General features: G+C 38.0%; 2 protein-coding genes across 2 annotated transcripts; both read left to right on the top strand.

Moving 5' to 3' along the window:
* The first annotated feature begins 1,903 nt into the window (after positions 1-1,903).
* LOC143550778 (protein FAR1-RELATED SEQUENCE 6-like) lies at positions 1,904-3,097 on the top strand. The gene is made up of 2 exons (XM_077041369.1): positions 1,904-2,563; positions 2,636-3,097. The coding sequence occupies exons 1-2, from the start codon at positions 1,904-1,906 to the stop codon at positions 3,095-3,097; spliced, it is 1,122 nt and encodes a 373-aa protein (XP_076897484.1).
* A 7,455-nt stretch (positions 3,098-10,552) lies between these two features.
* LOC143550763 (uncharacterized) lies at positions 10,553-12,209 on the top strand. The gene has a single exon (XM_077041357.1). It carries the CDS (start codon positions 10,718-10,720, stop codon positions 12,131-12,133), a length of 1,416 nt encoding a protein of 471 aa, XP_076897472.1. The 5' UTR covers positions 10,553-10,717; the 3' UTR covers positions 12,134-12,209.
* The last annotated feature ends 2,743 nt before the right edge of the window (positions 12,210-14,952 follow it).

The raw sequence follows: 14,952 nt of genomic DNA, 5'->3' as shown, positions 1-14,952 counted from the left end.
GAACCCAGTGAACATATATGGCTCCGTCACTAGGAGTCCCATCGATACAGTCACCAACCAATCGTCTCACCACCCTACCCACGCGAAGTGGTTGAGTAGTGGTTTCGGTTCGGGTTGAAACCAATTTCTTGACCATGTTACAATCGGTTTCGGTTCGGTTAGCCGATTTGGAACCGATTTTGGCGGAGAAAATTACAAACCGGTTTCTACATAATCATTTTCAAACCGCTTCGGTTTCAGTTGTCTGTTCGGATAACCGGTTTACTTACCCACCTCTTGATTTCGGTTCAATTTGGTATTTCAATTTTATTACATGCAAAAACAAAACAAAACAAAACCATAAATTTAGTTTCTTTTAATATAAAACCAAACCATAAGTTTTATTTCGGTTTTTCATATTCAAACACACCCCTAGAATAATGTTCAAAATTCAAAACGAGAAATCTGCATTTTGTCTCCCTGGTTATATCGACGTTCGATGGGTTTCCCCCTGAAAAAGATTTTGCGAAGTTTGGGCCCCTATGTTTCTCCGGCGGGTTCTGACTCCTACCGTCAGTTGACCCGTCGTTGGCTGTTTATGTCGAAGGTTAATTTAGTCTTTTACCTATTTATACACCCCTGATTCAATAAAACCCCCGAATTAGGGCTTTTTTTCCCAAACACCCAAATATAGGCCAACCGTTCGAACATTGAACCCCTATTTTTTCCGATCACCGTTAAAATCAAACGTCACCTGCACACATCGCAATGTCGACCTCGTATTCTATTAGGCCGGACAGTGAGTATTGTGACCCGTACGACCTATATGGTAAGGTGTTACTGTGAGTTCAAACCTTTTGTTTTATTTACTTGTGTGTTGTTAATGGGTTGAATGAACTGTTGTTATAGGTGAAAATTATTCACATGCGTTCACCATAAAACTTTTCCATGGAGGGTATTTCGCTACCAAGGGGCAGCGAAGATACGAAGGGGGGAAGATCACTTACGTTGATGAAGTTCAAGTTTCTGAATTTTGTAAAAGTTTGTTGTTTGGAATACTTTGTAAGTTACAATATGGTTGTGGTACAGCTTGTTGTTTTCATTACAAACATCCGCGTATTAGTTTGGATTTGGGTTTAAAGCCATTGGTTGAAGATTATCATTTTCAAGATGTTTGTGATATGATTAGAGGTAGTGATGGTACAGGTAGTCACATTGTTGAGATTTTTGTAGAGCATGGCAGGACTAGTGGTGCTGAAACTGTGGTATATAATTCTGGATTTGTAACTGGTTTTGAAAATGTCCATGAAGTGTGTGCTGAGAGTGTCCATGAAGTGGGTGGTGAAAGTGTCCATGAAGTGGGTGGTGAAAGTGTTGATGAAGAGAGTGCTGAAAATAGTTCTAGTGAGGAAGATGATGACAGTTATGATAGTGATCGATCAGATGAAAGTGATCCTGAGTATACGGCTGCCTTTCAAACACCCTTGGAAGATGTAGAAGTTGACAAGAGGTTGTATAAAGCTATTGTAGATTTTGATGTGGTAGAAGCAGCAGGTGATCATATTAGTGATGATGATGGTTTAAATCCTTGCATGGATACCTATGAGAGCTCCGATGATGAGCGCTTGAGTGTCTTGAATAGTATGCTAAGAAAGTTCAAGGGGAAGGAAAGGAATAATGATGATGAGTGTCCATTTTATATTGGTCAGTTAATACCATTAAAGGAAACATTGAATGAAATGGTTAAGAGTTATGCTATTCATGCCAGAAGAGATTTGTATATCAAGAAGAATGATCCTTTAAGGTTTAGGGTGATTTGTTTGGGACCAATCCTAATTTGGTTGCTGGTGAGGGGTCAAATGTGTCAAGTCAGGAAAAGTTGAAGGTAAAAAAAAGAGAAATGAAACCCACTTGCCCTTGAACGATGCACATCTCAAGACAATCTATTGAGGATAATTGGTGTGTGAAGGCCATTCCTAGAAAACACGACTGTCTCAGAAGTAGAACAATTGGTTTGTACACAATGTCTACTATTGCCAAAGAGATTGAGGTTGAGCTACAAACCACCCCCAACTTATCTGCCAAGGAATTGAAGGCCAAATTCCAGCAGATGCATCAAGTACAACTTTCTGAATCCAAGATAAGAAGAGCAAAGACAATAGCCTTGCAAAGGAAGGATGGTGACCACACCAAACAATACACCCACCTCAGATCCTATATTGATGAGCTTCTTAAAGCAAACCCAGGTAGTACCATTAAATTAGATGTTGAACCATGTGCTAACCCTAACCTTAAAACAAGGCAATTTAGAAGGATATATGTGTGTTATGCTGCTTTGGTTAAAGGATTTAAATTTCTTGGTAGAGAACTTCTTGGGTTGGATGGTTGTTTTATGAAAGGGAAATACCCCGGACATATTTTGACTGCTGTCGGGACGGATGGTAACAATTGCTTGTATCTTGTTGCCTTTGCAATAGTGGAAGCCGAATGCACAGACTCATGGAAATGGTTCTTAGATATCCTTGGAGATGATCTTGACTTGCCTCATGATGCCAATTTTACTTTCATAAGTGACCGACAAAAGGTATGTACACGTAGGATATATTTGTAATAGGCTAACTCATGCACACTAATTATGGTGATTTGACTGTTGTAGGGACTTATTCAAGCAGTTGAGAGTGTTTTCCCTAGGGCAGAGCATCGGTTTTGTTGTAGACACATCCATGAGAACTTGAGGCAAACCTGGAGGGGAGATTTGTATAAAGGCTTGTTTTATAGGGCAGCATCGGCCACTTCTGTCCCCTACTTCAACATGGCAATGGAGGAGATTAAGAAAACAAATCTTGATATGTTTCTCTGGCTTAGTGAGATCCCGGCAGCAAGATGGTCAAGATCATATTTTTCAGGAAGGGCAAAAAGTGATATGTTGCTGAACAATCTTTGTGAATCTTTCAACAAGCAATTTGTTGGAGCAAGAGACAAGCCGATCATTACATGCTTGAAGTATATTAGAGAGTATTGGACCATGAGGATTGTGACTGTGAAGAAGATGCAAGCCACTGCAAGGGGCCCATTAACACCGCAAGCAACAAAAGCATGGGATGAAATCCAAACTTAAGCAAGCAAATTGACGGTTATGATGATTGATGAAGTGACTTACCATGTATGAATATTTGCATGACTATGATATTACAATCAATCTTTTGTTAATATGCAAATATGTTCATAGGTTAAAAGTCTGATAAGCCAATGTGTGGTGAATGTGGAGGATAGAACTTGCATATACAGGAGATGGGACCTGACAGGTATGCCATGCAAACATGCTGTGGCAGCCCTATATAACATGATAGAAAACAACGTGCATGTCTGTCCATTGGAGAAGTGGGTTGATGAAGCTTACTGGTTAGACACTTGGAAGATGGTGTATAATCACCAAATCAGGCCCATACCAAGCCCTGATATGTGGGCACCCTCAAAATGCCCAACAATAATAACTTCACCTAAATAACATACTCAGATTGGCAGACCGATGAAGAGTAGGAAGAAGGCACTAGGTGAGAAGAAGAAATTGGCAGCTAACAAGAAGAGGAAGAGGAAGATTGAAGAGGTTTATGAAGTGTTTTCTGCAGGAGGAAGACTTACCATGTTGGGGCATGAAAAAAGTTGTGTAAGATGTGGAGGTTACGGACACAACATCAGAACTTGCAGGGCACCAATTCAACCATAATGATGTCAACAAGGTGTGTTTTAAGTTAGATTAATGGTGTGTGTTTGAGACTATTTAAGACTTTTGTTTGAACTTGCTGGTACCATGTCATGGTTTGTGTTTGAAACAATCTAAGACTTGTAGCATGTGTGTTTGATTTGGGACATGATGGTTTGTATGCTATGTTTGATTTGGGACATGATGGTTTGTATGCTATTTTGACAGTATTTTGTTTAATGCTTTTAAAACTAGTAGCATGTAGGCAAATAATGCAAACATTACAATAGATTAAATCATGTCAAATTAAATTACAATTCAAATGCAAATAATACTAGAAACCAACTACAATGTTACTTCCAATGACAATCATCATTTGACCAGTCAGAGTCCCACACTGGATTGTCTTCATATGGATCATGATAGTAATCTTCTTCCGGCTCACTGGTGTACTTGAAAACTGCTTTCACAACCTCAGGGTCATAATCATCACCAGGATCCATTTCATGTTCTTCACTTGTTCTAAATAAGTCATCTTCTTGCACTAAATAAGCCATCAACTCATCTTCACCCAATTGATATTCCTTGTCTTTCATTTGACTTTTGTCTTGGTCAAACTGAACATTCTCATCATCCTTCTCTAACTCAACATTCTCATCATCCTTCCCTAACTCAACATTCTCAGTTTCATCAAGGCTGCAACATGACTGATAATGTGGAACACAAATTTAAAGTAAATAGATGAAACAAGAAGTTTTAAAATTTAACATAAACTAAAATAACAACAACAAATATTACATTATCCCATACTACAAAGACAGTGTTAACAGCTAATCAATAAAAACACACATAAACGAAGAACAAAAACCAACTAATTCCTAGCAACATCTTCAAGCTTGTTACTTCTTTGGTTTTCATTCTTGCAAAATCATCTTTCTTGTTTATCATCTTCACCATTGCTTGAATTACCTTTTCACAACTAGGGCATGTGGGATCATCAGCCCATTTTAGCCATCCCCAACTCCCCTTCTGTGACGGACTAAATATATCAACAAACAAACAACCCTAATTCAATTCACAGATTAGAACAATTACCCCTAAAATTGACACTACAAATAAAAAACCATTTAGTGGCACACGTTTTTAATGACATTTAGCTTTTGTGTCACTAATTTAAGTATTTAATGGTACTTTGTTTGCTTACATTACATTTTTAGTGGCACTTGGTATTAGTGCCACTAATTTATGATTTTAGTGTCACTTTGCGTATGCCACTAAAATCTAGTGTCACGCGTTTTCAATGGCATTTAGTTTTTGTGTCACTAATTTAGGTTTTTAATGGCACTTTGTGTATGCCATCTTTGCTTAGCACACATTTTTGTGGCACATAGTTTTATAGTCCATGTTCGTTCATAAAGAAACTGAACGTGTTCATTCGTTAGAATAGATGAAAGAACATAACCAAGCGACACCAGTTACATTAAACGTGAACATCAATCATTTTTATCTAAAAAATAAAATAAAAATTACTTTTGTTTCCATTACAAAAGGTTACAAAAATACCAAAGCTGAGCCATTAAATGAGTTGTTAGTTTTGGTATATTAAAAAAATAAAAAATTATATGCGATTTGAAACTAATTCCTTCAGGTAAAGAAGAAATAAATGTCTAGTTATCATTTCTAAACCTTTAAAAAGTGATTTGTTTGTTTAAGCTCCATCAACAAACTGTACTCTTCATTTCTAAACCTCCTTGAAGAGACGTGGATCGACTCACTGGTAGACGATCTACTTTCCTCGGGTGTGATTATACTCTTTCACCGATGGTTTTCTTGGATCTGGGTTCTTCCACCTACAAAATGAACAGCACCGTCAACTTACCCCTCAGAAAGGGACAGAGGGGTCCTCTTTGGGGTAACCCTCCGGTGTGAGAATAAGTATCTGTAGGAGAAGATAATGTTATGAGAGTAAGAAAATCTAGAGAGTATTGCTTAATAGCTGAATACTCTGTAGTTTTCTGTGATTGAGAGTGTTACTGACTGTAACTGTCTGTGAGTGAATGTGATTGAATATGATTGAATGTGAATGAATGAGTATGTTAATGGCTGTAACTGTCAGTTGTTGGATGATCTTTTCCTTGTGGAGTTGATGCTGTATTTATAGTGCTAGGGTTTCCCCTGATTGGGCTCAGCCTTGTTGGCCTCCTCCAATTGCACTGCTCCACGTGTCCTCTGGGACACCTGGTGCTTTCTCATTGGTTGTAATCACGTGGTAGCACATGTGTCATGCTGAGCTGTCCACCTTTCATTTGGCAGCTGTCAACATCAGCATATTCTTATTCCTTAAAAAGATACCTTCTGGAAGGTTGTCTGACGTGCACAATCAAAGTTGCCCTAATCCTGATCTGGATAAGGATGAAGTTGATTATGTGCATATGCGATGCGCGCCTATCCTGAGGATGCGCGAGGTCTTCTCTTTATTCTCACGCGCAGATGTTTCATGCGCAGATGTGATATGCACGAGCATGTGATATGCGCCACGCGCGAATGCGCCACGCGCATATGTGATATGCGTGAGCATATGTGATGCGTGAGCATATGTGATGCCTGAGCATCTGTGGTGCCTGGGCATATGATGCTTGAGCATGTTTTGTGCCTGGGCATATGTTGTATGCGCCATGCGCATAGGTTTTGGCTTTGTGCCTTCGCAATGTCTTGATTTCAAGACTCTTGTCCATATCTTGTGGGTTGACCCGCCTCGCTTGGTGTTGAGGCGGGTACATACCTCTTCAAGCCAAATGAAGAGACGTGGATCGACTCACTAGTAGACGATCTACTTTCCTCGGGTGTGATTATACTCTTTCACCGATGGTTTTCTTGGATCTGGGTTCTTCCACCTACAAAATGAACAGCACCGTCAACTTACCCCTCAGAAAGGGACAGAGGGGTCCTCTTTGGGGTAACCCTCCGGTGTGAGAATAAGTATCTGTAGGAGAAGATAATGTTATGAGAGTTAGAAAATCTGGAGAGTATTGCTTAATAGCTGAATACTCTGTAGTTTTCTGTGATTGAGAGTGTTACTGACTGTAACTGTCTGTGAGTGAATGTGATTGAATATGATTGAATGTGAATGAATGAGTATGTTACTGGCTGTAACTGTCAGTTGTTGGATGATCTTTTCCTTGTGGAGTTGATGTTGTATTTATAGTGCTAGGGTTTCCCCTGATTGGGCTCAGCCTTGTTGGCCTCCTCCAATTGCTCTGCGCCACGTGTCCTCTGGGACACCTGGTGCTTTCTCATTGGTTGTAATCACGTGGTAGCACATGTGTCATGCTGAGCTGTCCACCTTTCATTTGGCAGCTGTCAACATCAGCATATTCTTATTCCTTAAAAAGATACCTTCTGGAAGGTTGTCTGACGTGCACAATCAAAGTTGCCCTAATCCTGATTTGGATAAGGATGAAGTTGATTATGTGCATATGCGATGCGCGCCTATCCTGAGGATGCGCGAGGTCTTCTCTTTATTCTCACGCGCAGATGTTTCATGCGCAGATGTGATATGCACGAGCATGTGATATGCGCCACGCACGGATGCGCCACGCGCATATGTGATATGCGTGAGCATATGTGATGCGTGAGCATATGTGATGCCTGAGCATCTGTGGTGCCTGGGCATATGATGCCTGAGCATGTTTTGTGCCTGGGCATATGTGGTATGCGCCATGCGCATAGGTTTTGGCTTTGTGCCTTCGCAATGTCTTGATTTCAAAACTCTTGTCCATATCTTGTGGGTTGACCCGCCTCGCTTGGTGTTGAGGCGGGTACATACCTCTTCACTCCTTCTATCAGATTCAATTATCTCATCATAATGTTCAGTTTCGTCTCTGATTTCTAAAAACTGCTATTCAGATTCACTTATCTCATCTGAATGTTCGATTTCGTTTATGATTTTCTCGATTTGTTGCTATTCATTTGTTTCTGAACTGTTCGATTTAAGTGTAATAGTAATGTACGACTGAGCTGTTAGGTTATTTGTTCATAATTGAAGACAGTTAGGTTAATTGTGATTAGGTTTACCTGTAACAGAGATTTGCGTATGATTGAGCTGTTAGTTTATCATTTATAGAGATTTCGTTATGATTGAGCTGTTAGAGATTTCGTTTATAGAGATAGATTTGTTTATGATTGAGCTGTTAGGTCATCGTTTATAGAGATTTCTTTATGATTGAGCTGTTAGGTCATCGTTTATTGAGATTTCGTTATGATTAAGCTGTTAGGTCATCGTTTATAGAGATTTCTTTATGATTGAGCTGTTAGGTTATCGTTTTTGCATTTACAGTTGGTTTTCTTTTAAGGTGGTTCATGAATTTCATTAATTTTTGTTTGTACTAATTAATGTTTAATTTGTGTTTATTTTATGCAGAAAGGTGTTCCTGCATTTACTGTTCCCCAACCAAATGAAGCATGGAAGTGCTAAAGGAGAAGGCTGCACAGTTAGATGTAATTCACTTCACCTTTATTAATTAGTCTATTTTGTTGCATGTTTACTTATGAATGGCTCGATTCGGATTATGCTATATTCTTGTATCTCTAACGGGCCAATAGGGTAAACTATATATAAAAAGAAAAGTTAGCTAAAAGGAGAAGTGACAAATGACTTGAACACGTTGAAAGTCGCCTACATATTACAGTTTAATACATTGGTGACTGGGTAAAACGGTAATTTAACTATTATATTACAGGGAATAACAATAATAATGAGTTGGTTTCAGTTGAGGGAAAAGATTATAGTGAAACAATTGTTAAAAGTTGTGATAACAGCCTGGTGTTTTCATCACTTCCATTGGCTATCAAGTGGTTTAGAGATGCTGCTAAACAAAATAGGTCTCTTCGTATGCAGGTATCAATTATAACCGTTTCTTTTCTTTTTTATAATATTTTATTTAATCTTTTAATGATGAAACATAACCCGAATCCACCCTTGAATGGGTTGACTTATATTCAGGTTCTTGTAATGGGTTCGTTACATTTAGTTGGCGATGCCATGAAGTTACTGAAGAAATGAGGTTTGTAACTCGAGGTGCAAATCCTAACCGGTTAACTGAACCAAAACCTGTTAATAACCGGTGTTGGATAAACCGGTTACTTTTCAATTGTAACTAATGATTAGGAACCGGTTAGGGATTTTCACATAGGAACCATTTAAACGAAACCGGTTAACGAACACACACACACACACACATATATATATAATAAAAAATATTTACCTCGCTAGCCTGCTCGAGCTCGACAATGAAACTTGGGCTCGTTTATAGAACGAGCTTATTTTAAGGCTCGGGCTAGTTTAGCTTTTTCACAAGCTCGCAAGCGTTGAGATGGTTGATTTTAATAGGTTATTATCAATTTTAGATTAATAATTAAGTATGCTACACAAGTTAGTGTCCATATTATTTATATACTGAAAAGTTTTTTTTTTATTAGGCATTTTGCATGAAGATTGAAGATGGTAAAAGAGGTTAACCAGTGTGGTGAAGTTTTTAGTTTCTTCAAATATTTGTTATTTTCCTTTTTATATGATTGATATTTAACTTGACTGGAGAGTTTAGACATATGGTATGCATATGGTATGCGATTGGTGTGTATTTAGAATGCGATTGAACTTTTAGTTGTGGTAAAAATATTATAATTTCTATATTTGATGGTTTTATTTTTATTTTATGTTGGTAGACGGATAAAAATGCCACTGAAAGTCCAAAATGTTATTAATGGCGTACGGAAAAAAAATGCCACTGAAAGTCCAAAATGTTTTTATGGCACACGGAAAAAAATGTCACTGAAAGTCCAAAATGTTATTAATGGCATGTGAAAAAAAATGTCACTGAAAGTCCAAAATGTTATTAATGGCATACGGAAAAAATGCCACTAAAAGTCCAAAAAAAAATTAATGGCATACGGATAAAAACGCTACTTAAAGTCCAAAATGTTTTAATGGCATATGGGAAAAATGCCATTAAAAGTCCAAAATATTTTTAATGGCATACGAAAAAAAGTGCCACTAAAAGCCGAAAAGTTTGTGTGGCAGACGAGAAAAGTGCCACTAAAAGGCTTTAGTGGTAGCGCTTCTAGGGGCACTTTTTTTGTGTGTCACTCATTCCAACAAGGTTCTTTAGTGGCACTTCTTTGATTTCTTGTGACACTTTTTGTATGCCATTAAATGGCTTTTTATTTGTAGTGTGACCTAAGCAACACGACAGACCAAATCATCATCGATTAACAGACTAGAACCCTAATTCGTGAGTAATTAAAACTTACACGGCACAAGAATCGACGCCCCCGGTTTGCATTGGTCCTGGATATCCGGTAACATGTCGTGGCACCACATGAACATCTCACACAAAGCTCATCTGCACGGCAAGGCGTGGAAGGTGAACCCGAGGAGAATTGACTTGACTTGGATTGAGACATCCGTCAATCGGTCGCCGGATAATGAAATATTACAGGGTAGAGGGAATCACCGGAGATGGTAACATAAAGAGAAAGATGGTAGATCGCTTAGTTATAAAGGAATCAGGGGTAACATAGTAATTTCCCTTTTTTTTAACGGTTCAACGACGGGTCAACTGACGGTAGGAGTCAGAGGAACCCGCCGGAGAAACATAGGGGCCCAAACTTCGCAAAATCTTTTTCAGGGGCAAACCCATCGAAAGTAGATATAAACCAGGGAGACAAAATGCAGATTTCTCATTCAAAACATATAACTTTTAATATGTTAAATGAAATTTTTAGGAATTAACCCAAAACCCGACCCGAGTAGCCTACATATTATATTGTGTTCAAACATCATCACAGCACAATATCTTTGAATACAAAGACCTGCAAGAATAATCAAGCATTCAACACATCTTCATATTTCTTTTCCTCCAAGACTTCTATTAAAGGTATATATCTGCAAATTCTGCTTTCAATATTTACTTATATCATGTAATCATCATAAAGTTGAAAGCTTTTATGTTAATTATGCTAAGTTAACCAACAAAAATGATGGGTCAAGATCAGTTTCTTCTCAGAGGCATTTCATCAAACACCTTATCTGCATTAACCATAAATGAACAAGAACATGTTACTCAACAAATTGAACAACAAGAACAAGAAATTAAGCAGTTAAGAACACACCTAGCTGAATATGCAGTCAAGGAAGCTCAAATTCAATCCGAGAAGCGAGTTCTCGAAACACGGATCGCGTTAATGCGTAAGGCGTTTGATCAAGAGCAACAAGAGCTTGTGGAAGCTAGGAAGAAATCTGTAGCGTATCGACAAGAGGTAATCGAAGAGAATGTTAGGCTCGGGTACGCGCTAGAACTCGCTCAAGAGGAAAGGTCTTTGTTCGTGTCGTCTTTGGTGCGGTTTCTTGCGGATCACTCGCTTCGTCCTGCAACGCTTGATGCGGTTTCGGTTGTTAGTAATGTTAGGATATTGTTTAAACATAATAAAGAAAGACTCGCGATAACCGAAAGAAAGCTAAGGGATAATCAATATCAGCCTAAGATTATGCATTCTATGCATTCTCATACAAAGGATCTATCTAAGTGGACTCCGCAAAGCTTTTACGAATCACCGGAAACAGTTCGTAATTTACCATCAATTCTTGAAGACGAACACGAAAACGAAAACGAACAAGAACAATCTTTGCCACACCAAGAAACTGATGATTTATCAGAAGATGATGAGTTGGATATTAATAATAATAATAATAAACCGCTTCCTACAATCGAGGGTTTGCAGATACTAGGCGAGCCGTTTCCTGGTAACGAAATACAAGCGAGCGGGTACTCAAGAAACGGGACGACGCATTGCGGGTTTGAGTGGGTCCGTCATTTTCAAGACAGGTCGTTCGTGTACATTGAAGGTGCAAAGCAGCCCTTGTATACGGTTACAGCCGATGACCTGGATACTTATCTTTGTGTTGAAGTTCAGCCACTCGATGACCGAGAACGAAAGGGTGAAGTCGTAACGTGTTTCGCAAATGACCACCAAGAGATCACGTGTCATCGTGATATGCTTCGTGAAATCGAGAACACGTTAACTTTAGGTCACGCGAGTTTTAAGTTGTTTGTTTGGAAAGCGTCGGATGACACGTGGGAGCCGGCGGTATTAGAGATTAAAAAAAGTAGTTATAACATTAAGATCAATGGAAACAATGGTTTCAATAATGTTGTTGTAGTTGATAATAAGTATACGTCGAAAACGGTTATTAGTTTACCACCAGAAGCATCGTTAGAGTTTGCGATACTCGGTTCTGATAACGTTGAGCAGTATTTATGTGCAGATTATATTGCAACCGATGTTCGTTGCTCAAGAGATACGATTGTCTTAACGTTGAGATTATTTGTTAAGCGAGCGGTTGATAAAAAGCTAGAGAAGAAGAAAAAGAGACGCGGTTTGTTCTTTAAGTAAGTTATATGTCGTATGTTAGTATATACGTATTATGTATATTTACATTTGTACACGATCATATTCGACATATATTGATTGTTGTATCTCTCGACTATCGGTTATTGTATTTCTGCATAGTTTGAGCTCTTTCTCTTCTTTGACATTTGACTTTGACTTTGACTTTGACTTATTCAGGTTCAATCATTTCTTGTTCTATTGTTAGTTTGACAGTATCTTATTTGTACCAAATGTTGTTTGATGACATCAGTAGACATGTATAGAACCTTATAATATTTGTTTTTGTTTTGAGTATTTAATAAATTATATCGGTTTAAGTTATATTCTTGTAATAGTTTAACGAGTCAAGCTAAAAAAGCCGGCACTAATACGACTATTAATAGAAAATTTAGTCGAATAATGGTCAACGGAACCTTTCTAGTTCAGCTCGTGCTAATTAGGTTCAACCGTTCAACATTACTGATATGATATAGCAATAACATGATAGTTCCGGGGGGGGGGGGGGGGGATTGTACACTTGTAACTAAGGGGCTTTTTGGTAGCCTCTTAATGATTCCGTTAAGATGCTACTTCTGAACTGTCAGCACCAAGATGTGTTTGGTTCACTAAAAGGAAATATCTAAACCAGTCATGGAGCCTCTTACCCTGTCATATTTACAAACATGCTGAGTGGAGCCTCTAATCGGTCAACCCTCGTAACGGCTCCTATGATGGTTCCAAACAGCTCCTAACTTCAAAAGAGATGTATATGACTGTTAATAGAATGAGAAGCTAAGTACCAAATTGTGAAATACATTATGTGTTATAAATTTTAATAGGCATATGAAATTATAACAACACATATTTGTAGATAAAAATTAATAGAATGAGAAGCTAAGTACCGAATTGTGAAAAATCTCATATTTGTTGATAAAATTATTATGTTTTTTAATTATATTAGTAAATAAGAAAGAAAAGACTTGAATATGAGATTTTTCATAGGCATATCATATCACATATGCATATGGTGTCATGGTGATATGACTTTTTGATATTATGTCCCTTGTCAAGATAGTATGGGCCTGAAGCCTATCAGTATCTAGCAGACTAGTACCAAGTAGAGGTGAAAAAAAAAACCGAACCCGGAACCGGACCCGAAATTAAAACTCAGAACCGGATTTTTTAATACCCGGGTTTTTAATAACCGAACCCGTAACCGACTCTACCCGTATGGTACGGCCGTACGGATAGGGTATGTGTTTCGGTACTAAAACCCAAACCCGAACCCGATTTGTACCCGGTAATACTCGAATACCCGAACCCGTTCCATACCCGGAACATGGTTTTTCCAATACCCGAAACCGGGTATTTCAAATACCCGATGTATACCCGAAAAATACCTTAAAAATACCCCTAAAAAGTGCAACATTTTAAAAAAATCCAATCTATACCCGAAAAAAACCCGGAAAAAAGCCTCAAAAAAACCCGCAAATAGGGGTATTTTAATATTCGAAAATAGGGTATTCAAATACCCGGTTTTAAAATACCCGGTTCTATAACCGACCCGAACCCGATGCATAGGGTATGGTTTTTAGAGGCAATACCCGGACCCGACCCGATTTTTACCATTACCCGATTTTCCAATACCCGGTCATACCCGAACCCGGTTTCATACCCGAATCCGGGTATTTAAAAAACCTGATTTGTGCACCTCTAGTACCAAGTCTCTTCATTTTTTTTCACATATTTGATATTAAAATTTGAGCTACACAAAATCAACGAAAAAGAGAAAAGAAAGAAAAAATAACTTACACATTAAACACAGTGGCGAAGCTTGGACGAGCTTGTCGGGAGGGGGAAGACTCAAAATGTATTTCAACAAATCATAAACGCGGGGGGCGGGTTCAAATTTTCAGTCGAAAAAGGCTAAATTTACATTACGTATACAAATTTTCGGACAAAAACGGGTAAATTTACACTACTGCATAAAAAAACAGGGGGCCCGGGCCACCTCAGGCCTCACTAAGCTTCGTCAATGTTTAAACATATAAAAATAAATTGTGTTGATTGTTTATATCTGTGTATCATTTTATTTTAAATACTTTCATTCTCTCTTTTTCACAAGAGTACTATTTTTATTTATCTAGTAGTTACTTAGGTAATATAAAATTAAGTAAATACATCAAAGTAACATTTTCATCGTGTCCTTTTATTATAGTTGTAAGTGTAAATTACGGTTTTGGAGTCTCTAAACGACTTCGGTCTAAAAACAAATCTGTTAAAAAAGGAGGGCACATAATTCTTTTTCTTTTTCCCAGCTTAGTATTTTTGCATTAATTAAAAACAAATAAAATGATCTAATTACAATGAAGAGATAGGTAAGCGGGCAACAAGCTACAACGACTTCCTCTTTTGAATGACAAAACCGATCTATTAGGGGAATTTAGGCCTTTTCTCTACCACTTTTAGAAACCTATAGATAATCTATACACGTCTTATCACACACGATGATCAAAATCCTGATACTCTAGGAGCACCACTCTGAACTTCTTGAAACATGGGGTTTCTTAAGTGTTCAGTAGCTTAGCATCATAACAAATGATCATAGAAGCAACAAATATCATCAAAGGGCAAAATCAAGAATTTGGATTTTTAGTTGGGCTTTAGCGGTGTGGTTAGAAAACCGCACCAGACGCCGCTTATAGCTCTATCCACGACGTATAGGTGTTTTCTAAAAAGATGTGTTTTTTTGTCTTTTGTTTAACCACAGCTTATAGCTCTATATGTGGCATATGTGTTTTTTAAAAAAACGTGTTTTTTTGCCTTTTTATGTTTAATGTGTA

This window comes from Bidens hawaiensis, unplaced genomic scaffold, assembly GCF_021521415.1.
Source record: "Bidens hawaiensis isolate Kalapana, Puna unplaced genomic scaffold, B.hawaiensis_p1.1 tig00016188_1, whole genome shotgun sequence".
Classification (NCBI taxonomy): domain Eukaryota; kingdom Viridiplantae; phylum Streptophyta; class Magnoliopsida; order Asterales; family Asteraceae; genus Bidens; species Bidens hawaiensis.
This window is presented reverse-complemented; position numbering and strand designations above follow the sequence as displayed.

What these genes read in the sequence shown, in the direction of transcription:
- LOC143550763 (XM_077041357.1), top strand. Translation starts at nt 10,718, where the DNA reads ATGATGGGTCAAGATCAGTTTCTTCTCAGAGGCATTTCATCAAACACC.
- LOC143550778 (XM_077041369.1), top strand. Translation starts at nt 1,904, where the DNA reads ATGCACATCTCAAGACAATCTATTGAGGATAATTGGTGTGTGAAGGCC. An exon ending in TCATAAGTGACCGACAAAAG is followed by an intron (nt 2,564 to 2,635) that starts GTATGTACACGT and finishes TGACTGTTGTAG; the next exon opens with GGACTTATTCAAGCAGTTGA.